At 45.6% G+C, this 26,242-nt stretch overlaps 1 protein-coding gene across 1 annotated transcript in view; it reads right to left on the reverse strand.

Moving 5' to 3' along the window:
- Positions 1–26,242, reverse strand: part of LOC128659681 (uncharacterized) — a gene marked incomplete at its 5' end in the record, with an annotated part of 378,536 nt that overhangs the window by 191,108 nt on the left and 161,186 nt on the right. Inside the window, 1 exon segment of the mRNA XM_053713253.1 lies at positions 12,054–12,247. Coding sequence (XP_053569228.1) covers positions 12,054–12,247 — 194 coding nt within the window.

The following is a 26,242-nucleotide window of genomic DNA, read 5'->3' on the forward strand; positions in this document are numbered from 1 at the left end:
GTCTGACTACCAGCTCTGGTTTTGATTCCTGGCTTGTTATTTGACTTGTGGACTTTTTATTATTTTTTGCTATTAATAAAGGTGTGATTGTTTTTGCACTTCTCGTCTCAGTTTGATTCCTGGCACCCTGACACAATTGGAGACAGATTCCTTAGGGAAAGGATTAGGTTTTTGTTCCTTATTTTGTCGAAAGTAACGAAAACGGTTAGAAGCTTTAAATTGACCCTTAGATTTTTTATCCTGAGGCAAAAAAGCTCCCTTCCCCCCAGTGACAGTTGAAATTATAGAATCCAACTGAGAACAAAATAATTTATTACCTTGGAAAGAAAGAGATAGCAATGTCGATTTAGAAGTCATATCAGCATTCCAAGATTTAAGCCATAAAGCTCTTCTAGCTAAAATAGCTAAAGACATATATCTAACATCAATTTTGATTATATAAAAAATGGCATCACAAATGAAATTATTAGCATGTTGAATTAATTTAACAATGCTATACACATTATGATCTGATACTTGTTGCGCTAAAGTTTCCAACCAAAAAGTTGAGGCAGCTGCAACATCAGCCAAAGAAATAGCAGGCCTAAGATGGCCTGAGCATAAATAAGCTTTCCTTAGACAAGATTCAAGCTTCCTATCTAAATGATCTTTAAAAGAAGTACTATCTTCCGTAGGAATAGTAGTACGTTTAGCAAGAGTAGAGATGGCCCCATCAACGTTGGGGATCTTTTCCCAAAACTCCAATCTATCAATAGGCAAAGGATACAATTTTTTAAACATTGAAGGAGTAAAAGAAGTACCCAGTCTATTCCATTCCTTTGAAATCATATCTGAAATAGCATCAGAAACTGGAAAAACCTCAGGAATAACTACATGAGGTTTATAAACCAAATTTAAACGTTTACTAGTTTTAGTATCAAGAGGACTAGTCTCCTCTATATCTAATGCAATCAACACTTCTTTTAATAAAGAATGAATATACTCCATTTTAAATAAATAAGAGGATTTGTCAGTGTCAATATCTGAAGCAGGATCCAGTATGTTGTCGGTCATTAGAAAATTCATCAACTCTATGAGAAGTTTTAAAAAGGAAATTTATGCTTACCTGATAAATTTATTTCTTTTACGATATGACGAGTCCACGGATTTCATCCTTACTTATGGGATTACGCCTCCTGGTCAGCAGGAGGCAAAGAGCACCACAGCAGAGCTGTATATATATAGCTCCTCTATTCCCTCCCACTCCAGTAATTCGACCGAAGTTAGGAAGAGAAAGGAAAAGCCAAGGTGCAGAGGTGACTGAAGTTTAATAAAAATAAATACCTGTCTTAGAAAATGACAGGGTGGGCCGTGGAGTCGTCATATCGTAAAAGAAATAAATGTATCAGGTAAGCATAAATTTCCTTTTCTTTTACAAGATATGACGAGTCCACGGATTTCATCCTTACTTATGGGATACAATACCAAAGCAATAGGACACGGATGAAAGGGAGGGACAAGACAGGAACCTAAACGGAAGGCACCACTGCTTGAAGAACCTTTCTCCCAAAAACAGCCTCGGACGAGGCAAAAGTATCAAATTTGTAAAAATTGTAAAAAGTGTGAAGAGACGACCAAGTTGCAGCCTTGCAAATCTGTTCAACAGAAGCATCGTTTTTAAATGCCCATGAGGAAGCCACAGCCCTAGTAGAATGAGCCGTAATTCTTTCAGGAGGCTGCTGTCCAGCAGTTTCATATGCCAAACGGATGATACTCTTCAGCCAAAAAGAAAGAGAAGTAGCCGTAGCTTTCTGGCCCCTACGTCTTCCAGAAAAAACAACGAATAATGAAGATGATTGACGAAAATCTTTAGTCGCCTGCAAGTAAAACTACAGGGCACGAATCACGTCCAAGTTATGTAACAGACGAACCTTCTTAGAAGAAGGATTAGGACACAAGGAAGGAACAACAATTTCCTGATTAATATTCTTATTAGAAACAACCTTAGGAAGGAAACCAGGTTTGGTACGTAAGACCACCTTATCAGAATGGAAAAAAAGATAAGGAGAATCAGATTGTAAAGCAGAAAGCTTAGAAACTCTGCGAGCAGAAGAAATAGCAACCACAAATAAAACTTTCCAAGATAATAACTTAATATCTATGGAATGCATAGGTTCAAACGGAACCCCTTGAAGAACATTAAGAACTAAATTTAAACTCCAAGGAGGAGCAATTGGTCTTAACACAGGCCTGATTCTAGTCAGAGTCTGACAAAAAGATTGAACATCTGGAACATCTGACAGACATTTGTGTAGCAAAATAGATAAAGCAGAAATCTGTCCCTTTAACAAACTTGCTGACAACCCTTTCTCCAATCCTTCTTGGAGAAAAGATAAAATCCTGGGAATCCTAACCCTACTCCATGAGTAGCCCTTGGATTCGCACCAATAAAGATATTTACACCATATCTTATGGTAAATTTTTCTAGTAACAGGCTTACTTGCCAGAATCAAGGTATCAATGACCGAATCGGAAAATCCTCGCTTAGATAAAATCAAGCGTTCAATCTCCAAGCAGTCAGCTGCAGAGAAACTAGATTTGGATGATGGAAGGGTCCCTGAATGAGAAGATCCTGCCTCAATGGAAGCTTCCACGGCGGCAGAGAGGACATGTCCACCAGATCGGCATACCAAGTCCTGCGAGGCCATGCAGGAGCGATGAGAATCACTGAAGCCCTCTCCTGTTTGATCCGAGCGATCACCGGGGGAAGGAGAGCAAACGGTGGAAACACATAAGCTAGGTTGAACGACCAAGGCACTGCCAAGGCATCTATCATTTCAGCCTGAGGATCCCTGGACCTGCATCCGTATCTCGGGAGCTTGGCATTCTGACAAGATGCCATAAGATCCAGCTCCGGTCTGCCCAATCTGAGAATCAGGGTGGCAAAGGATGGAGTTCCCATTCCCCCGGATGAAACGTCTGTCTGCTCAAAAAATACGCATCCCAGTTGTCCACTCCTGGGATGTAGATTGCTGACAGATAACAAGAGTGAGCCTCCGCCCACCGAATTATTTTGGATACTTCTGTTTTGAACTCCAGCTGATATCCCTGAGACACGATTCCCAGTGTCCAGGGATCCTGAACATCTCTTATCCAAGCCTAGACGAAGAGAGAAAGTCTGCCCCCAACTAGATCCAGCCCCGGATCGGGGGTCGCCCCTTCATGCTGTCTTGGGAGCAGCAGTGGGCTTCTTGGGTTGTTTACCCTTGTTCCAAGCCTAGTTAGGTCTCCAGATGGCCTTGGCTTGAGAAAAGTTCCCTTCCTGCTTAGCGGCAGAGGAAGGGGAGACTCCCTTGAAATTAAGAAAGGAATGAAAATTACTCTGTCGTCCCCTTTGTTTAGAAGTTTTGTCTTGAGGGAGTAGATAACCCTTACCTCCCGTAATGTCAGAAATGATACCTTTCAAATCAGGACCGAAGAGGGTCTTTACCTTAAAGGGAATAGTCAAAAGCTTGGATTTAGAGGACACATCCGCAGACCAAGATTTTAACCATAAGGCTCTACGAGCTAAAATGGAGAATCCGGCATTCTTAGACGCCAATTTGGTGATCTGAAAAGTGGCATCTGTGACAAAGGAATTAGCCAGCTTGAGGGCCTTAATTCTGTCCATTATCTCCTCTAAAGAAGACTCAGTCTTAAGAGACTCCTCTAAAGCATCAAACCAAAAGGCGGCCGCAGTTGTGACTGGTACAATGTAGGCCGTCGGTTGCAATAAATATCCCTGGTGAACAAAAAGCTTCTTAAGAAGACCCTCCAACTTTTTATCCATAGGGTCTTTGAATGCACAACTATCCTCAATAGGGATAGTTGTACGTTTAGCCAGGGTAGAAATAGCTCCCTCCACCTTAGGGATCGTTTGCCAAGAGTCCCGAACGGTGTCAGCTATAGGAGGTACATCTTCTTTAAAATAGGGGAAGGTGAGAAAGGGATACCTGGTCTTTCCCATTCCTGTGTAACAATTTCTGTCATTCTTTTAGGAACCAGAAAAACATCAGCGTAAGAAGGAATTTCTAAGTATTTATCCATCTTACACAATTTCTCTGGAGGTTCAAGTTTAAATCTGAAGGACGTGACGTCCGAATCTGTCTGGGGTAATGCACTCGCTGAGTCAGACAGATCCCCCTCAGAAAGGGTCTCCCTACCACCCCAATTCAGATCCCTGGGAGGGTATATCGGAGATAGCCATCAAGGCATCAGAAGTCGCAGGAACCATATGGGTTTCTGTCCTGCTGCATTTGCCCTGTAATATTGGCAACCTAGATAACACTTCTGTGAGAGTAGATGACATACCTGCAGCCATATCCTGCAAGGTGAAAGAAGCAGATGCCGATGAAGAACATGGCGTCGATTGAGCGGGCGTTAAAGGCTGTGATGCTTGGGGAGAAAGTTGCGGCATACCCTGAATCTCATCAGTCTGAGCACCTTCCTTAGACATATCTTTATTAAAAAATATATTTTCTTTACATTGTAAGGCTCTCTCAACACAAGTGTCACAAAGTGTAACAGGGGGTTCCACAATGGCATCTAAACACATGGGACATGTATTTTGCTCAATGTCCTCCATAGTAGCAGATGCAAAGTACAAGCTTGGTCAAGTCCCTTGTAACAATCAGAACTATTAGTGCAGCAGATAATAGTGTACTGTGCCTTTAATTAGTAAACATTTTATTAATAGTGTACTGTGCCTTTAATTAGTAAACGTCTTATTAAGCCCTAAACAGGATTAACAATAACAGCAGTTAGGTGCGGATCAATTATACGTACACCTCACATTGGCCCTGTTTGTAAAAAACGCACCAGTTCCAGAGACTCAGTCACCCTGCCACAGCTCCGCTGCGGCTCCTACCTGCCTCCGTGTGACAACTGATCCCCTCCGATCAGCGTGCCTAGGAACGTTTGTAGCTATTGTGACAAACGTACTTAGGGGCTGCACAAGTACACTTCTAAACTCCAAGGACTTGTTCACCGGGACTTAACTGGGACGCAACAGCGCTTGTAAGCACGCAAAATCAAGTCCCGCCCATCATGGGCGGCAACAAACACAGAAACCGGGAAAAAAGTAAATGTACCGCAATGTCTAATAGCCCCAGCGTCAGCCAAAAACACTATTTACAAATTTGTCTCTATGTAGCATAAACAGAAATATGCCCGCTATTGTACTCCACATCTGAGCAGCATATTACATCTCCCAGTGCTTCTGGCTAAAGTGTGCCGGACTGTCTGGCAAAATAAACTATGTGTGGGTTGTCCTTCTTGTACCTAATGACATCCAAACATACTGTACAGGGAGACCCTTACCAGAGTCCTTAACCCCCAAAACACCATAACAGAGCACAGTCTGCTTCAAGCCCCAGAAATAAAGAGACTGCACCTACCTCCATGCTGAGTAACAGCATGAAATTACCCACAGTGTCAAGAGGTCCGCTATTTCCTCCAGAGGTCCTATGAATAAGGAAGGGTCTTAGGCAAATTCACTAAGTCCATGTCCAGGCAGAACCAATAGGGGAGGCGCAGTGAGAGTAAAACCTCACCAGTTCCCAGCATAATTGGTTCTTCCAGAAGCTGCCCGGTAGTAAAATAGTACACTTTGGCACTGTTACGGTTGCCTCCAGGCTGGCTGGAAGTTGGACCGTAGAAAAGGATGCTCCTAGCGCTCACCAAAGGAGCAGCAGCACCGTGGACACTATAACTGCTGCGTAGCCACCATCAGTAATGCAGACTATATGAACCACCGCTGCTGGGCTGGTATCTCGCCGTCTGCTCTGCGCCCTGGACCTACGACCAGGCTCCAGTAGGCGAACCTCTTGCTTCTGTAGCAATCCCTGTAGCTAAGGGAGTAAGAAAAACATAGCAATCCCTGTAGTGATTATAAGCTGTCCCCTACAAACATGAGTCAAAGCTGCAAGTTAGAGGGTCAAAAATAGGTCTGATGTGCTGGAGCACACAGCCTCCTTTTTATTGAGGTTACATGCAAACAGGACACTCTCAGGGGGAGGCATAAAATCCCCCATCACACATTTGATATTAGATAGAGAGACACTCCCTTTGACAGGCCACAACATTTACTTCAGCAGATAACATTACACACAATAAAACAATGCAGTCCACCTTATCAATACTAGTCTGATTAGACAATGGGAAAGTTGATCACTAAACCTAATTAGAGCTAATCCCAGCAGACTTGTATGTAGAATAGGTTTCTTGAAGCTGAACAAAATTTAACTCTTAATTGCACACAATGAAACTGAACCAAGTGGGAGAAAGCCAGGGACAAGTCATTTCACAGGTCTGGGGACATAGTCTTAAAGGGGGCATTGTTCACCAGAGTCACAATATGTCCCCAGACGTTTCCCAAAGGGCCACACACACCCAACAAAAGTCAATATACTCTCAGGGGCACAATCTTCCAGGGGCCATAGTCATGAGGAAGGAGGCTGGCAAATAGGCTTCTCCAAAATCCAGGGAAGCAGGGCAACCTTCCATTCAAAGGGCCAGTCACAAATAGCAGTTTGTAACATATCTCCCCTTTTGGAGGGAGACTAACAAGGCACCTGACCTTCTGTCGGTCAGTGCCTAAGTTAGTCTCGCAACCCCCCCACAAATAAACACTAGCAGCAAAGCAGCCCCCCCACAACAAGTAGCACTGGCCTGTAGGTTCCAGGTTATAGGATGAAAGTGTAGCATCCTCTGCCTTCCTGGCGCAGCTGTGCAAATAGCTGATGGTACTTGGGGGGCAGAAGCCAGCGGCACTCTGCCCTGGTGCCAGCGCTTCTGCTGGGGTGAGGGGTTTGCAGGCCAGTCCTGTAACAAGGGGGTCTGTAGGGCAGAGGCCAGCAGCGCTCTGTTCTGATGCCAGCTCTTCTGCTGGGGGAATTGGGGCATAGTCCTGCCCGGTGGCAAAGGGAACGTGGGGGTCAGTGGGGGTTAACATCTCCACTGTTAACCCTGGGCCCAAGTTAGGAGTTAGCTGGGGAGGGGGAGATTGGCTTACCTCCTCCTCCTGATACTCCGGTGGCCGTTGGGAAGGGAGGTCGATGCTCTCCGCTTCCTGTGGAACATGCTGCGGCTGGGGAGAGAGACCGGTTGTCTCCTCTCCCTGGAAGGCACACTCTGGCTGGGGAGGGAGGTCGATGCTCTCCCCTCCCTGTAGCTGGGTCTGTCGCTGGGGATCTGGGCCACCTGCCCAGCATCCCTGTAGGGCCGGTAGAGAGACTGCGGTCCCATCTCCACCTGCCTGCTGGGGGTCCTCCCAGGACCAGTCTATGAGGCCTGCTGCCTCTGGTATCTCTGGCTGGGGAAGGGGACTGGTTGTCTCTTCCCTCTGCACAGTATACTGCCGCTGGGGAGGGAGGTCGCTGCTCTCCTCTCCCTGTAACTCTGGCTGCCGCTGGGAAGGGAGGTCGTTGCTCTCCGCTCCCTGTGACTCACTTTCTCGCTGGAGACCAGGTGTCCAGACCCTCAAACTCCACAGTTGGCGCTCAAAGGCTCGTGCCGCTTTGTTCTCCGTATCCAATTCCCGGATGATGCGACTGACTACCTCCTGTGCAGGGTCTGGACCATATCGGACTAGCCGCCTCTTTACCTCTGGAACGAAATCCGCGCCCTCATAGCGACGGATCAGGTTGAGGTGCTCTTCACAGGGTTCTGAATAGTGTCTTGTCAGCTCCATGCTGCTGTAGGTAGGGACGCTGCGCAGTGGCTAGCGTTGCCCTCAATAACTTTCCTACGATACCAGTGCTGTTGTGGTGCTGCTCCTTGCGCTAGGACGCCAATCCCACCGCTGCCGCCAAATGTTACGGTTGCCTCCAGGCTGGCTGGAAGTTGGACCGTAGAAAAGGATGCTCCTAGCGCTCACCAAAGGAGCAGCAGCACCGTGGACACTATAACTGCTGCGTAGCCACCATCAGTAATGCAGACTATATGAACCACCGCTGCTGGGCTGGTATCTCGCCGTCTGCTCTGCGCCCTGGACCTACGACCAGGCTCCAGTAGGCGAACCTCTTGCTTCTGTAGCAATCCCTGTAGCTAAGGGAGTATGAAAAACATAGCAATCCCTGTAGTGATTATAAGCTGTCCCCTACAAACATGAGTCAAAGCTGCAAGTTAGAGGGTCAAAAATAGGTCTGATGTGCTGGAGCACACAGCCTCCTTTTTATTGAGGTTACATGCAAACAGGACACTCTCAGGGGGAGGCATAAAATCCCCCATCACACATTTGATATTAGATAGAGAGACACTCCCTTTGACAGGCCACAACATTTACTTCAGCAGATAACATTACACACAATAAAACAATGCAGTCCACCTTATCAATACTAGTCTGATTAGACAATGGGAAAGTTGATCACTAAACCTAATTAGAGCTAATCCCAGCAGACTTGTATGTAGAATAGGTTTCTTGAAGCTGAACAAAATTTAACTCTTAATTGCACACAATGAAACTGAACCAAGTGGGAGAAAGCCAGGGACAAGTCATTTCACAGGTCTGGGGACATAGTCTTAAAGGGGGCATTGTTCACCAGAGTCACAATATGTCCCCAGACGTTTCCCAAAGGGCCACACACACCCAACAAAAGTCAATATACTCTCAGGGGCACAATCTTCCAGGGGCCATAGTCATGAGGAAGGAGGCTGGCAAATAGGCTTCTCCAAAATCCAGGGAAGCAGGGCAACCTTCCATTCAAAGGGCCAGTCACAAATAGCAGTTTGTAACAGGCACCATTTAAAATAAAAAATTATTGATTGAAGAATCTAAACTAACACCTCACTTTACCTCTTCCTATCACTAACACAGGCAAAGAGAATGACTGGGGTGGGATGGAAGGGAGGAGCTATATATACAGCTCTGCTGTGGTGCTCTTTGCCTCCTCCTGCTGACCAGGAGGCATAATCCCATAAGTAAGGATGAAATCCGTGGACTCGTCATATCTTGTAAAAGAAAAGAAAGATATACACTATACTCAGCAAAAAGTCCAGTGTGAGGAAAATGAAAGAGTTCTCTCCCGGTGAACCATATTACCGCCAACCACATAGCATAACTGGGAACACATCACTTTCTATCCTATGCCTGTCCTCCAGAACTCTGCCGTAGGCTTGGGGTATAGTGTTCAATCAAATACCAGGGAAATCTTGTACCAGGTTACATGGTTCAGGTAAAGTTGTTTTCGTTGGAAGGGAATGTGTTCCAGTGCCGTCTTCAATCCTAGGCCCGTGAGATGAGTGTTGTGGTCATCTAGATGAAAATTAGCACCATCAGTATGTGCTTTTCTCTCGGCTGTCAGTATGGGGATCAGCGTGGCTTGCTTACAATCGCCAGGATTCTGCACACCTATTTGCACCTCGCCAGCGTCAGACTCCAGACACAAGTCTCTTGCCTCCTTTGTGGAGAGTGGAGTTTCACTCTGTGATGTGCCATCGCATTGAGCTAATCCGCATGAAAGCATATCACCCGGTTTCCCCTGGGTCGTTTCTGGGTCATCTGAATTAGGTGAGTCCATAGCAGTTTGCAAAGTCTCTGTAAAGATAAGCTGATATTTCTGCAAAAGAGCCCTGATATCATCCAGTAGATAGTAAACGGGTACCATGATGGTCTTGGGTACTATAATGCAGAACTCTATGAAAATGGTGCTGGGGCTTAGATCCTATGTAATGAGGCGTTGCAGTGTTTCCATTACCTGTAAATTAAAAGCAGAAGCTCTCTGTATCTGTCAGGACTACGTGTATATACCTTTAAATGCACACACTACTCCCTATAAAAGGCTCCTCCTCTAGCAACTCATTGCTAGGTAATTTGCTCAGTTAGACTATTAGTCTTCAGTGTACTGTGTCTAGCCGTCTCACTTGTGAACTTATTTCACATTTACAGGATTATTTCTAATCAACTACAGCCTAACATTATATCCAACTTCCTTGATATAGCTCAATCAGGAATCTACTAACAGTTCCCTCTGTTAAATCTCTACCTTTTACACTTCTAAAGAGTACCTCAATATCATCAGGAACCGGAGTTTCTCTGTTCTCTCAGCATACAGCAACGCCAGCCTGCAGCGCTGCACATCTCCCTGATCAGTGTGAGTGTTTCCACACAGCGCCCGGTGCCTGTGACGTCATCAGACGCAGTCAGCCTCAGACAAACTCAAGAGGCACACGGAGTAACGGTACCCTCTTGTCTAATTCTAAAATCATATCTGCCTGTGTTTGGATAATTCATCAGATGACGTAAGGGTAATTACTGATACATAGTAAGCTTTCTAAGACTGTAAATGTTTAAAGTGCCTCATTCAAGTTTCGCTTACTGCATATCATTACCTAAACCTAAGGACTGTAATTATATATATATCATTGAAACTACAAAGTCATTATTTAAATCTGCATATCAATGGACTGTTTATTCTGATACCTGTCTTTGGAAGGAACGCTCTGGCTTATTTAAATTGCTTGACTAACAGCTCGCTTGCATTCATCTGCTTCTTACTAATTTGAACATTAACTGTTTCATCACCCTTGACATGTGCTTTTACTATATGATCTAATACCACTTATCCAAGGAATAACTCTTACTTAGTAATTGCATATTCAGTTCAATATCAGATTGGTACTATTGTTGTAGTGATGTATACTATTACCTATTACTAATGACAAATATATTGCTACAACTACTCTAGAGAATATAGGGATCTTAATTTGGGGTTCAACTCTCAGATATCCCTATTTAGGCCTTATGACTAAATAGTCATCCCCCAGTCAGATGATCTTAGGAGTCTTGTTTTGCTCACTAAGAGTCTAAGGTTTGGTGTGAGATTGGGTGGTTTAAAGATATATATATTTTATTAGATTGCACACTCAATCCATATTGTATATAAGAAAATCCTTACAGTATCTCCACCGTCCTTACAGATATGATAGCTCTGTGGCGCCGAAAAGTGCGTTTTAGGATCCTTTCTCCCTTTCGATATTTAACCTCCTCAGGCAATTGAAAGATGGCCGCTCTCAAAATGCCTCACCCAGCAACGCCACCAATACAAGCAAAATGACTTGACTCCTCGATATCCCCCAAACTTCAGGTTTCTTAGTTAAGATCCGTGAGCTAGTAGGCATCCTGTAATAATCAAGTAGGCTGAGCTGAAAGGCCAAATATTTAGTTAATAATATATAGCCAGAGCTATGGCAGCACTCAGAGCTAACTCCGCCCCCAATTTATAACTTTTTTCAAATGCGTTTTTATGGATTTTTGTTGTTGTTATTCTGTCTTTCACTGTTCAAATAAACTTATAGACTGATCATTTGTTTGTCAGTGGGCAAATGTACAAAATCAGCAGGGGATTAAATATTTCACCTCGCTGTATTTGTCATTTAATAAATTCTTTTAGAAGACTGGTGTAAACGGTATTCCCCACACTGGTACAGATTATGCTACCCCCACTCATTGGCACAGATCGACCCCCCTGCTGACTGTCAAAGCTTATTGGCACATATTGTGCCCCCCCACTCACTGGCACAGATCTACCCCCCCTGCTGGCTGGCACATATTGTGCCCACCCACTCACTGGCACAGATCTACCACCCTGCTGACTGGCACATATTGTGCCCACCCACTCACTGGCACAGATCTACTCCCCGAGCTGACTAGCACATATTGTGCCCCCCCACTCACAGGCACAGACCTACCCTCCCTGCTGACTGGCACAGCTTACTGCACATATTGTGGCCCCACACTCAGAAGCACAGATTTACCCCCTGCTGACTGGCGCAGATTGTTCCCCCCCCCCCCCCACTCACTGGCACAGATTATGACCCCCCCGCTCACTGGCACAGATTGACCTCCCCCCCTTATTGGCACAGATGATCTCATTTAGTTAAAGCCATTATAGAAAATATGGCGTAGTCTAGTAATGACAAGACATGGGTAACAAACTGACATACAAGCATCTTTGTGACCTGCCCTCTAAAGACTGCAGTGGTGAGACTATATACTTAAGTAATGACATAATACAATGGAAGGAGGAGTTACTGACCTGGTTATGTTTAATACTCAAGACCTTTAGATTTGGAGCATGTTTGTGCAGAAGGCAGAGGGTGTGCTCAGTCACAGCTGTCTGACTCAGATTCAGGTGAGTGAGTGAACAGCGAGCATTGCGTAAGAAATCACACATCCCATCATCGCTCACTTTGGTCTGATGCAGAATGAGATGGGTCAGGTGCTCAAGGCCTGGAAACAGATAAAAATAAACAGATCACTGTAGGGTCACAGGGCTTCCAGGTTGTGCAAAAAGAAAGAAGTTTAGTGACACAAGAGGTCCAGGGCGCTCTGTCTCCTCCACAGAACCTGAAGCATTTAAATATACTATAAATAATCTCTTCATACACCGTTCTCGGCTAATGGCTAAATGCTACATGAAGTAGGCACCATATAGCCTTACAGATACTATAAATCTCTTCATACAACATTCTCGGCTAATGGCTAAATGCTACATGAAGTAGGCACCATATAGCCTTACAGATACTATAAATCTCTTCATACAACATTCTCGGCTAATGGCTAAATGCTACATGAAGTAGGCACCATATAGCCTTACAGATACTATAAATCTCTTCATACAACATTCTCGGCTAATGGCTAAACGCTACATGAAGTAGGCACAATATAGCCTTACAGATACTATAAATCTCTTCATACACTGTTCTCGACTAATGGCTTAACGCTACATGAAGTAGGCGCCCTGTAGCCTTACAGATACTATAAATAATCTCTTCATACACCGTTCTCGGCTAATGGCTTAACGCTACATGAAGTAGGCACCATATAGCCTTACAGATACTATAAATCTCTTCATACACTGTTCTCGACTAATGGCTTAATGCTACATGAAGTAGGACGCCCTGTAGCCTTACAGATACTATAAATAATCTCTTTATACACTGTTCTAGGCTAATGGCTTAACGCTACATGAAGTAGGCACCATATAGCCTTACAGATACTATAAATCTCTTCATACACTGTTCTCGACTAATGGCTTAACGCTACATGAAGTAGGCACCATATAGCCTTACAGATACTATAAATCTCTTCATACACTGTTCTCGACTAATGGCTTAATGCTACATGAAGTAGGCGCCCTGTAGCCTTACAGATACTATAAATAATCTCTTCATACACTGTTCTCGGCTAATGGCTTAACGTTACATGAAGAAGGCGCCCTGTAGCCTTACAGATACTATAATCTCTTCATACACCGTTCTCAGCTAATGGCTAAACGCTACATGAAGTAGGAGCCCTGTAGCCTTACAGATACTATAAATAATCTCTTCATACACTGTTCTCGGCTAATGGCTTAACGTTACATGAAGAAGGCGCCCTGTAGCCTTACAGATACTATAAATAATCTCTTCATACACCATTCTCGGCTAAAGGCTTAACGCTACATGAAGTAGGAGCCCTGTAGTCTTACAGATACTATAAATAATCTCTTCATACACTGTTCTCGACTAATGGCTTAACGCTACATGAAGTAGGTGCCCTGTAGCCTTACAGATAATATAAATAATCTCTTCATACACCATTCTTGTCTAAAGGCTTTACGCTACATGAAGTAGGCACCGTGTAGCCTTACAGATACTATAAATAATCTCTTCATACACCATTCTCGGTTAAAGGCTTAACGCTACATGAAGTAGGCGCCCTGTAGCCTTACAGATACTATAAATAATCTCTTCATACACCATTCTCGGCTAATGGCTTAACGCTACATGAAGTAGGAGCCCTGTAGCCTTACAGATACTATAAATAATCTCTTCATACACCATTCTCGGCTAAAAGCTTAATGTTACATTAAGTATGCGGCATGTAGCTTTACAGATACTATAAATAATCTCTTCATACACTGTTCTCGGCTAATGGCTTAACGCTACATGAAGTAGGCGCCCTGTAGCCTTACAGATACTATAAATAATCTCTTCATACACTGTTCTCGACTAATGGCTTAACGCTACATGAAGTAGGTGCCCTGTAGCCTTACAGATACTATAAATAATATCTTCATACACTGTTCTCGACTAATGGCTTAACGCTACATGAAGCAGACGCCCTGTAGCCTTACAGATAATATAAATAATCTCTTCATACACCATTCTCGGCAAAAGGCTTAATGCTACATGAAGTAGGCGCCCTGTAGCCTTACAGATACTATAAATAATCTCTTCATACACCATTCTCGGTTAATGGCTTAACGCTACATGAAGTAGGTGCCCTGTAGCCTTACATATACTATAAATAATCTTTTCATACACTGTTCTCGGCTAATGGCTTAACGCTACATGAAGTAGGTGCCCTGTAGCCTTACAGATACTATTAATAATCTCTTCATACACTGTTCTCGGCTAATGGCTTAACGCTACATGAAGTAGGTGCCCTGTAGCCTTACAGATACTATTAATAATCTCTTCATACACTGTTCTCGGCTAAAGGCTTAACGCTACATGAAGTAGGCACCGTGTAGCCTTACAGATACTATAAATAATCTCTTCATACACCGTTCTCAGCTAATGGCTTAACGTTACATGAAGTAGGCACCCTGTAGCCTTACAGATACTATAAATAATCTCTTCATACACCGTTCTCGGCTAAAGGCTTAACGCTACATGAAGTAGGCACTGTGTAGCCTTACAGATACTATAAATAATCTCTTCATACACCATTCTCGGCTAAAGGCTTAACGCTACATGAAGCAGACGCCCTGTAGCATTACAGATAATATAAATAATCTCTTCATACACCATTCTCGGCTAAAGGCTTAACGCTACATGAAGTAGGCGCCCTGTAGCCATACAGATACTATAAATAATCTCTTCATACACCGTTCTCGGCTAATAGCTTAACGCTACATGAAGTAGGCGCCCTGTAGCCATACAGATACTATAAATAATCTCTTCATACACCATTCTCAGCTAATGGCTTAACGCTACATGAAGTAGGCGCCCTGTAGCCGTAGAGATAGTATAAATAATCTTCATACACTGTTCGGCTAATGGCTTAACGCTACATGAAGTAGGCACCCTGTAGCCTTACAGATACTATAAATAATCTCTTCATACACTGTTCTCGGCTAATGGCTTAACGCTACATGAAGTAGGTGCCCTGTAGCCTTACAGATACTATAAATAATCTCTTCATACACTGTTCTCGGCTAAAGGCTTAACGCTACATGAAGTAGGTGCCCTGTAGCCTTACAGATACTATAAATAATCTCTTCATACACTGTTCTCGGCTAAAGGCTTAACGCTACATGAAGTAGGCACCGTGTAGCCTTACAGATACTATAAATAATCTCTTCATACACCATTCTCAGCTAATGGCTAAACGCTACATGAAGTAGGCGCCTGTGACAGACCCTTCTGTCAGGACTGAAGGAGTTAACTGTGTTTAGCTTTAAGAAGCTAATTTCTAAAGACAGGTTGCTGGCTACAGCCATAATTTAGTTAGTGATAAGAATTCCATTGTTTGATCACCCTCAGAGAGAAAACGCCTAAGTGATAAGAAGAGCCCAGAGTGTCTTGTGTTTAAAGTATTCAAGTAATGTAATTCTATTGTTTCATAAAAGGGCGTCTTCCCCTTTTTTATCTAATGTACAAGAGTCTTTCAACCCCCCCATCTGGGGTCAAAACCTGTATAAATACTAGGCATTCAGCCTTTAATAAATATATTCTTTTTTAAAACCTGAAATGTGGAGCTTGGTCTCATGTTTGCAGGGAAACTGATCGAGGTTGTGAAGTGCTGATTCTGTATGCAGGACATTGTTCCCTGGTACTAACCCTTGCTACACTGTTGGTACCGTAACAATTGGTGGCAAGCGACGGAATGAACCTTATCGCCCAGAAGAGCAACTACACAAGCCAGTAACCTCAGGAAGAGGGGGATTAATACAATACTGACTAAGATGGAAAAGAGAAAAGTAAATTTTGCAGCTTTTAAAAACTTCCTGGAAACAGAAGGAGAGATTGATGGGTACCTTGCGGATTTGGAGAGGCAATGTGCACTACACAAGGTACCCGCAGAGGACTGGGTCACGATATTATCTGGAAAATTATCCGGCCGGGCCAGTGAGGCTTTTCGGGCCATTCCAGATGAGGAAGTCGGGGATTATAATACTATAAAAGAGGCTCTGCTCTCCAGGTATGCGGTTACACCGGAGGAATACCGGAGGCGGTTCAGAGACACTGGTAAATTAGCTGGAGATTCCTACCTTGAGTGGGCATGTAAGGTGCACCGCACATCAGCTCACTGGATAGCGGGGTGCCAAGCCATATCTGAGGAAGAGGTGCTGCAGCTATTCCTGTTGGAACATTGCTTCGACAAGTTACCCGCAGGAGTTCGAGAGTGGGTTCGGGACCGTAAACCCTCCACCCTGCAGGAAGCGGCTCGCTTGGCAGATGAGTATACGGATGCCCGCAAACTGGACACTGCTACCACTAAGCCCCCTGCTAGAGTGGAGTACAGACCCCCAGTCACCCCAGCAGCTGCCAGTTACCAAACCCCGGCGCACCGCTATACCACACGGCCTCCGGCCACGAACTACCCTCAGAGAGCCCTGTTCAATTCGCGGTGCTACTCACAACCTATTCGGTGCTTTAGATGTAAGCAACTAGGGCACAAAAGACCAGAGTGTCCCCTAAACGCAGCGAACCAAGCGCAGTCCTGGAGAAGACCCGCCGGCAGAATCCCACGTAATCCTCAGCCTGCGGCCCGCTACGTAGAGGCGCAAGAATGCTGGAGCATCCTACATGAGGCAGACCTTGTGCAAGCTGCCCACCGGAATAACCGGCAACTGGTTAAAGTGAATGGGAAGAAGGTCAGTGGTCTACGGGATACTGGTGCTACCATGACCTTGCTTCAAAAGAACTTGGTGTCTGAGAAACAGCACACTGGAGACACTGTGGCTGTGAGGGTAGCAGGGGGCGATGTGTTCCACCTACCTGTTGCCAGGGTACATTTGGATTGGGGAGTGGGCGCTAGACCTGTGAATGTGGGGGTCAAGAAGGACTTACCTGCTGATGTTCTTCTTGGAAATGACTTGGCCCCCCTTGTTTCTGCCTATGCTCCCATGGGTCCCGCTGATGTTAACCCTGTGACTACCCGTGCCCAGACCCGTGCGACCGAGACCGACCCACCTGCTGCTGAGACCCAGGTAAGACTCTCTTCCCTGACTTGTACCCTAGACCAAACCCCCTTAAGCTGGGATACCCCAGAGACGTACGGGAGGGAAACCCGGGAGGATCCGACCCTTCAGAAATACAGGGCTAGGGCAGATGCTGGAGAAGAGGGGGTAGATGGGGAACGTTATGAGTGGGTGGGGGATCGGCTATATAGAATCCCCAAACCTGCCCAGAAAAGTACTGCCCCTCCACAGAATCGGCAGCTGGTGGTGCCTGCGAAATACCGGCAAGAGATTCTGCGGATTGGGCAGGATGTACCATTAGCTGGACATCTAGGGTCCCGCCGCACCGCTCATAGGATCACCCAGAATTTCTTCTGGCCCAATTTTAACCGAGATGTGCGGGTATATTGTAGTACTTGTGACACCTGTCAACGGGTGGGTAAGCGGGGGGATCACCCAAAAGCTAGGCTTATGTCTATGCCTGTCATTGGGGAACCCTTTTCCCGCATAGCCGTTGACATTGTGGGTCCACTGGCCAGGGCTAGTCCATCAGGTAAGAAGTATATTCTCACTGTGGTGGACTATGCCACTCGTTACCCAGAGGCAGTAGCACTGTCGAATATAGAGGCAGAGAAAGTCGCTGATGCCCTAGTTAAGGTTTTTACTAGGGTCGGGTTCCCTAAGGAGATTCTCTCTGATCAGGGGACCCAGTTTACCGCTGTGCTCACCCAGCAGCTGTGGAAGGTGTGCGGCATTAAACCGTTGCTTAGTTCGCCTTATCACCCACAGACTAACGGTCTCTGCGAGCGCTTTAATGGCACCCTCAAGCAGATGCGGAGGACCTTCACGGACACTTGCAGAGACTGGGAACGATTCCTGCCTCATCTGCTATTTGCGTACAGAGAGGTGCCCCAGGAATCTACTGGGTTCTCTCCCTTTGAGTTACTCTATGGGAGAAGGGGCCGCGGCCCCCTGGATCTCATTAGAGGACACTGGGAGGGAGAGATAGAGCAGGAGGGAACCCCCATCGTGCCATATGTTCTGGAACTCCGGGACCGCATGGAGAAACTGTCTCTGATGGTAAGAGAGAATCTCCAGGTGGCCCAGGGGAGACAGAAGGGGTGGTACGATCAGGGTGCCCGGCAGCGGGTCTTCCAGGTTGGACAGAAGGTTTTGGTGCTCAAGCCTGTGAAGACCAACAAGATGCAAGCATCTTGGCAGGGCCCGTATAAGGTGTTATCTCAGGTGTGTGATACTACCTATATTATAGCCAGCTGTGCAGATGAGAGGATCCAGCGATCCTTTCATGTGAACATGCTGAAGGAGTATCAGGAGAGGCCAGAGGATGTAGCTGCAGTATGTGCCCCTGCTGCGGACGACCCAGAGAATTTACCCCTACCCGACTTATTAGAGAAGGACCCCCAGACTGACCTCACTAGTCTTGTGCAGCTAGGGGACCGGTTAAACCCTGCCGAGAGGGTACAGGCAAGACAGCTCCTGTGGGAGAAGCAGGCGACGTTCTCCCAAGAGCCCGGCTACACTACTCTAGCTGTACATAAGGTAGAGACACCTGGACAGAATCCCCTGCGACAGCCTCCATACCGTATACCCGAAGCAGTCCGAGAAGGAATGCGGAAGGAGATACAGTAGATGGCTCGGATGGGAGTGATCGAGCACTCCGATAGTCCTTGGGCTTCACCTGTAGTCCTGGTACCTAAGAAAGATGGAACCACCCGGTTCTGTGTGGACTACAGGCGGCTCAACGAGAGGACCACCACTGACGCTTACCCGATGCCCCGGGTAGACAAATTACTAGACTGTATTGCTAGGGGACGCTATCTGACAACCATAGACCTGTGTAAAGGCTATTGGCAGATTCCCCTGGCTGAGGATGCTATCCCCAAGTCGGCATTCGTCACCCCATTCGGCCTGTACCAGTTTAAGGTCATGCCCTTTGGGATGAAGAATGCTCCGGCTACCTTCCAGCGTATGGTGGATAGACTCCTCGATGGCTTCCAGGAATTTGCTTGTGCATACCTGGACGACATTGCGGTTTACAGTGAGTCCTGGGAAGAACACCTTACCCATGTAGGGGTGGTTCTGGACAAGATTCGGGCCGCTGGCCTGACCTTGAAACCAGACAAGTGCCATCTAGGTATGGCTGAAGTACAGTACTTGGGTCACCGAGTGGGGTGTGGGAGACAGAGACCGGAGCCAGCCAAGGTAGAGGCTGTGGCTAACTGGCCCACACCTATCACTAAGACCCAAGTACTAGCCTTCCTGGGGACGGCCGGGTATTACCGACGTTTTGTCCCAGACTACAGTACTATCGCCAAGCCCCTGACTGACCTGACTAAAAAGAACCTCCCCAAACAGGTCCTGTGGTCTCCAGCTTGTGAAGCCGCGTTTCAGGCACTGAAGCAGGCCCTTGTGAATGCCCCTGTCTTGGCTGCCCCAGTCCCTAACAAACGTTTTCTCATTCATACCGATGCTTCCATGTATGGACTGGGGGCTGTACTGAGTCAAGTCGGGGAGGATGGAGGAGAGCACCCTGTCGCATACCTAAGCAGAAAGTTGTTACCTCGGGAAGTGAGTTATGCGGCAGTAGAGAAGGAATGTTTAGCCCTGGTCTGGGCACTGAAGAAGTTGAACCCTTATCTATACGGACAGGAATTTTCCCTCATAACGGACCACAATCCCTTAGTCTGGCTTAACCGGGTCTCAGGAGACAATGGTAGATTGCTGAGGTGGAGTTTAGCCCTCCAGCCCTATAACTTCACCATCAGCTACCGGCCCGGTAAGCTAAACGGGAATGCAGATGGATTGTCCCGGCAAACTGACATGCCTACCACCTCCTAGTCCGGTCATCCCCAGGTTGACCCGCCAAAGGGTCAAGCCGGGTCTGCCGGAGTGTTCCACAAGGGGGGAGCTATGTGACAGACCCTTCTGTCAGGACTGAAGGAGTTAATTGTGTTTAGCTTTAAGAAGCTAATTTCTAAAGACAGGTTGCTGGCTACAGCCATAATTTAGTTAGTGATAAGAATTCCATTGTTTGATCACCCTCAGAGAGAAAACGCCTAAGTGATAAGAAGAGCCCAAGTATTCAAGTAATGTAATTCTATTGTTTCATAAAAGGGCGTCTTCCCCTTTTTTATCTAATGTACAAGAGTCTTTCAACCCCCCCATCTGGGGTCAAAACCTGTATAAATACTAGGCATTCAGCCTTTAATAAATATATTTTTTTTTAAAACCTGAAATGTGGAGCTTGGTCTCATGTTTGCAGGGAAACTGATCGAGGTTGTGAAGTGCTGATTCTGTATGCAGGACATTGTTCCCTGGTACTAACCCTTGGTACACTGTTGGTACCGTAACAGCGCCCTGTAGCCTTACAGATACTATAAATAATCTCTTCATACACCGTTCTCGGCTAATGGCTTAACGTTACATGAAGTAGGAATCTACTGGGTTCTCTCCCTTTGAGTTACTCTATGGGAGAAGGGGCCGCGGCCCCCTGGATCTCATTAGAGGACACTGGGAGGGAGAGATAGAGCAGGAGGGAACCCCCATCGTGCCATATGTTCTGGAACTCCGGGACCGCATGGAGAAACTGTCTCTGATGGTAAGAGAGAATCTCCAGGTGGCCCAGGGGAGACAGAAGGGGTGGTACGATCAGGGTGCCCGGCAGCGGGTCTTCCAGGTTGGACAGAAGGTTTTGGTGCTCAAGCCTGTGAAGACCAACAAGATGCAAGCATCTTGGCAGGGCCCGTATAAGGTGTTATCTCAGGTGTGTGATACTACCTATATTATAGCCAGCTGTGCAGATGAGAGGATCCAGCGATCCTTTCATGTGAACATGCTGAAGGAGTATCAGGAGAGGCCAGAGGATGTAGCTGCAGTATGTGCCCCTGCTGCGGACGACCCAGAGAATTTACCCCTACCCGACTTATTAGAGAAGGACCCCCAGACTGACCTCACTAGTCTTGTGCAGCTAGGGGACCGGTTAAACCCTGCCGAGAGGGTACAGGCAAGACAGCTCCTGTGGGAGAAGCAGGCGACGTTCTCCCAAGAGCCCGGCTACACTACTCTAGCTGTACATAAGGTAGAGACACCTGGACAGAATCCCCTGCGACAGCCTCCATACCGTATACCCGAAGCAGTCCGAGAAGGAATGCGGAAGGAGATACAGTAGATGGCTCGGATGGGAGTGATCGAGCACTCCGATAGTCCTTGGGCTTCACCTGTAGTCCTGGTACCTAAGAAAGATGGAACCACCCGGTTCTGTGTGGACTACAGGCGGCTCAACGAGAGGACCACCACTGACGCTTACCCGATGCCCCGGGTAGACAAATTACTAGACTGTATTGCTAGGGGACGCTATCTGACAACCATAGACCTGTGTAAAGGCTATTGGCAGATTCCCCTGGCTGAGGATGCTATCCCCAAGTCGGCATTCGTCACCCCATTCGGCCTGTACCAGTTTAAGGTCATGCCCTTTGGGATGAAGAATGCTCCGGCTACCTTCCAGCGTATGGTGGATAGACTCCTCGATGGCTTCCAGGAATTTGCTTGTGCATACCTGGACGACATTGCGGTTTACAGTGAGTCCTGGGAAGAACACCTTACCCATGTAGGGGTGGTTCTGGACAAGATTCGGGCCGCTGGCCTGACCTTGAAACCAGACAAGTGCCATCTAGGTATGGCTGAAGTACAGTACTTGGGTCACCGAGTGGGGTGTGGGAGACAGAGACCGGAGCCAGCCAAGGTAGAGGCTGTGGCTAACTGGCCCACACCTATCACTAAGACCCAAGTACTAGCCTTCCTGGGGACGGCCGGGTATTACCGACGTTTTGTCCCAGACTACAGTACTATCGCCAAGCCCCTGACTGACCTGACTAAAAAGAACCTCCCCAAACAGGTCCTGTGGTCTCCAGCTTGTGAAGCCGCGTTTCAGGCACTGAAGCAGGCCCTTGTGAATGCCCCTGTCTTGGCTGCCCCAGTCCCTAACAAACGTTTTCTCATTCATACCGATGCTTCCATGTATGGACTGGGGGCTGTACTGAGTCAAGTCGGGGAGGATGGAGGAGAGCACCCTGTCGCATACCTAAGCAGAAAGTTGTTACCTCGGGAAGTGAGTTATGCGGCAGTAGAGAAGGAATGTTTAGCCCTGGTCTGGGCACTGAAGAAGTTGAACCCTTATCTATACGGACAGGAATTTTCCCTCATAACGGACCACAATCCCTTAGTCTGGCTTAACCGGGTCTCAGGAGACAATGGTAGATTGCTGAGGTGGAGTTTAGCCCTCCAGCCCTATAACTTCACCATCAGCTACCGGCCCGGTAAGCTAAACGGGAATGCAGATGGATTGTCCCGGCAAACTGACATGCCTACCACCTCCTAGTCCGGTCATCCCCAGGTTGACCCGCCAAAGGGTCAAGCCGGGTCTGCCGGAGTGTTCCACAAGGGGGGAGCTATGTGACAGACCCTTCTGTCAGGACTGAAGGAGTTAATTGTGTTTAGCTTTAAGAAGCTAATTTCTAAAGACAGGTTGCTGGCTACAGCCATAATTTAGTTAGTGATAAGAATTCCATTGTTTGATCACCCTCAGAGAGAAAACGCCTAAGTGATAAGAAGAGCCCAAGTATTCAAGTAATGTAATTCTATTGTTTCATAAAAGGGCGTCTTCCCCTTTTTTATCTAATGTACAAGAGTCTTTCAACCTCCCCATCTGGGGTCAAAACCTGTATAAATACTAGGCATTCAGCCTTTAATAAATATATTTTTTTTTAAAACCTGAAATGTGGAGCTTGGTCTCATGTTTGCAGGGAAACTGATCGAGGTTGTGAAGTGCTGATTCTGTATGCAGGACATTGTTCCCTGGTACTAACCCTTCGTACACTGTTGGTACCGTAACAGCGCCCTGTAGCCTTACAGATACTATAAATAATCTCTTCATACACCGTTCTCGGCTAATGGCTTAACGTTACATGAAGTAGGCGCCCTGTAGCCGTAGAGATACTATAAATAATCTCTTCATACACTGTTCTCGGCTAAAGGCTTAACGCTACATGAAGCAGACGCCCTGTAGCCTTACAGATACTATAAATCTCTTCATACACTGTTCTCGGCTAATGGCTTAACGCTACATGAAGTAGGAGCCCTGTAGTCTTACAGGTACTATAAATAATCTCTTCATACACTGTTCTCGGCTAATGGCTTAACGCTACATGAAGTAGGAGCCCTGTAGTCTTACAGATACTATAAATAATCTCGTCATACACTGTTCTCGACTAATGGCTTAACGCTACATGAAGAAGGCGCCCTGTAGCCTTAAAGATACTATAAATAATCTCTTCATACACTGTTCTCGGCTAATGGCTTAACGCTACATGAAGTAGGAGCCTTGTAGTCTTACAGATACTATAAATAATCTCTTCATACACTGTTCTCGACTAATGGCTAAACGCTACATGAAGTAGGCACCGTGTAGCCTTACAGATACTATAATCTCTTCATACACCATTCTCGGCTAAAGGCTTAATGCTACATGAAGAAGGCGCCATGTAGCCTTAAAGATACTATAAATAATCTCTTCATACACCGTTCTCTACTAAAGGCTAAACGCTACATGACGTAGGCGCCCTGTAGCCTTACAGATACTATAAATAATCTCTTCATACACTGTTCTCGGCTAATGGCTTAACGCTACATGAAGTAGGAGCCTTGTAGTCTTACAGATACTATAAATAATCTCTCCATACACTGTTCTCGACTAATGGCTAAACGCTACATGAAGTAGGCACCGTGTAGCCTTACAGATACTATAAATAATCTCTTCATACACCATTCTCGACTAAAAGCTTAATGTTACATGAAGTATGCGGCATGTAGCTTTACAGATACTATAAATAATCTCTTCATACACACTTCTAGGCTAATGGCTAAACGCTACATGAAGTAGGCGGCGTGTAGCCTTACAGATACTATAAATAATCTCTTCATACACCGTTCTCGGCTAATGGCTAAACGCTACATGAAGTAGGCACCATATAGCCTTACAGATACTATAAATCTCTTCATACACTGTTCTCGACTAATGGCTTAACGCTACATGTAGTAGGAGCCCTGTAGTCTTACAGATACTATAAATAATCTCTTCATACACCGTTCTCGGCTAATGGCTAAACGCTACATGAAGTAGGTACCATATAGCCTTACAGATACTATAAATCTCTTCATACACTGTTCTCGACTAATGGCTTAACGCTACATGAAGTAGGAGCCCTGTAGTCTTACAGATACTATAAATAATCTCTTCATACACTGTTCTCGACTAATGGCTTAACGCTACATGAAGTAGGATCCCTGTAGAGTTACAGATACTATTAATCTCTTCATACACTGTTCTCGACTAATGGCTAAACGCTACATGAAGTAGGAGCCCTGTAGCCTAACAGATACTATAAATAATCTCTTCATACACCGTTCTTGGCTAATGGCTTAACGCTACATGAAGTAGGCGCCCTGTAGCCGTAGAGATAGTATAAATAATCTCTTCACACACCGTTCAAGGCTAATGGCTTAATGTTACATGAAGTAGGGGCCCTGTAGCCTTACAGATACTATAAATAATCTCTTCATACACCATTCTCGGCTAAAGGCTTAACGCTACATGTAGAAAGCGCCCTGTAGCCTTACAGATACTATAAATAATCTCTTCATACACTGTTCTCGACTAATGGCTAAACGCTACATGAAGTAGGCACCGTGTAGCCTTACAGATACTATAAATAATCTCTTCATACACCATTCTCGGCTAAAGGCTTAATGCTACATGAAGAAGGCGCCATGTAGCCTTACAGATACTATAAATAATCTCTTCATACACCGTTCTCTACTAAAGGCTAAACGCTACATGAAGTAGGCGGCGTGTAGCCTTAAAGATACTATAAATAATCTCTTCATACACCATTCTCGACTAATGGCTAAACGCTACATGAAGTAGGCATCGTGTAGCCTTACAGATACTATAAATAATCTCTTCATACACCATTTTCGGCTAATGGGTTAACGCTACATGAAGAAGGCGCCATGTAGCCTTACAAATACTATAAATCTCTTCATACACCATTCTCGACTAAAAGCTTAATGTTACATGAAGTATGCGGCATGTAGCTTTACAGATACTATAAATAATCTCTTCATACACACTTCTCGGCTAATGGCTAAACGCTACATGAAGTAGGCGGCGTGTAGCCTTACAGATACTATAAATAATCTCTTCATACACCGTTCTCGGCTAATGGCTAAACGCTACATGAAGTAGGCACCATATAGCCTTACAGATACTATAAATCTCTTCATACACTGTTCTCGACTAATGGCTTAACGCTACATGAAGTAGGAGCCCTGTAGTCTTACAGATACTATAAATAATCTCTTCATACACTGTTCTCGACTAATGGCTTAACGCTACATGAAGTAGGATCCCTGTAGCCTTACAGATACTATTAATAATCTCTTCATACACTGTTCTCGACTAATGGCTAAACGCTACATGAAGTAGGAGCCCTGTAGCCTAACAGATACTATAAATAATCTCTTCATACACCGTTCTTGGCTAATGGCTTAACGCTACATGAAGTAGGCGCCCTGTAGCCGTAGAGATAGTATAAATAATCTCTTCACACACCGTTCAAGGCTAATGGCTTAACGTTACATGAAGTAGGGGCCCTGTAGCCTTACAGATACTATAAATCTCTTCATACACCATTCTCGACTAAAACCTTAATGTTACATGAAGTATGCGGCATGTAGCTTTACAGATACTATAAATAATCTCTTCATACACACTTCTCGGCTAATGGCTAAACGCTACATGAAGTAGGCGGCGTGTAGCCTTACAGATACTATAAATAATCTCTTCATACACCGTTCGCGGCTAATGGCTAAACGCTACATGAAGTAGGCACCATATAGCCTTACATATACTATAAATCTCTTCATACACTGTTCTCGACTAATGGCTTAACGCTACATGTAGTAGGAGCCCTGTA

The sequence above is a fragment of the Bombina bombina genome, chromosome 5, assembly GCF_027579735.1.
Source record: "Bombina bombina isolate aBomBom1 chromosome 5, aBomBom1.pri, whole genome shotgun sequence".
NCBI lineage: Eukaryota > Metazoa > Chordata > Amphibia > Anura > Bombinatoridae > Bombina > Bombina bombina.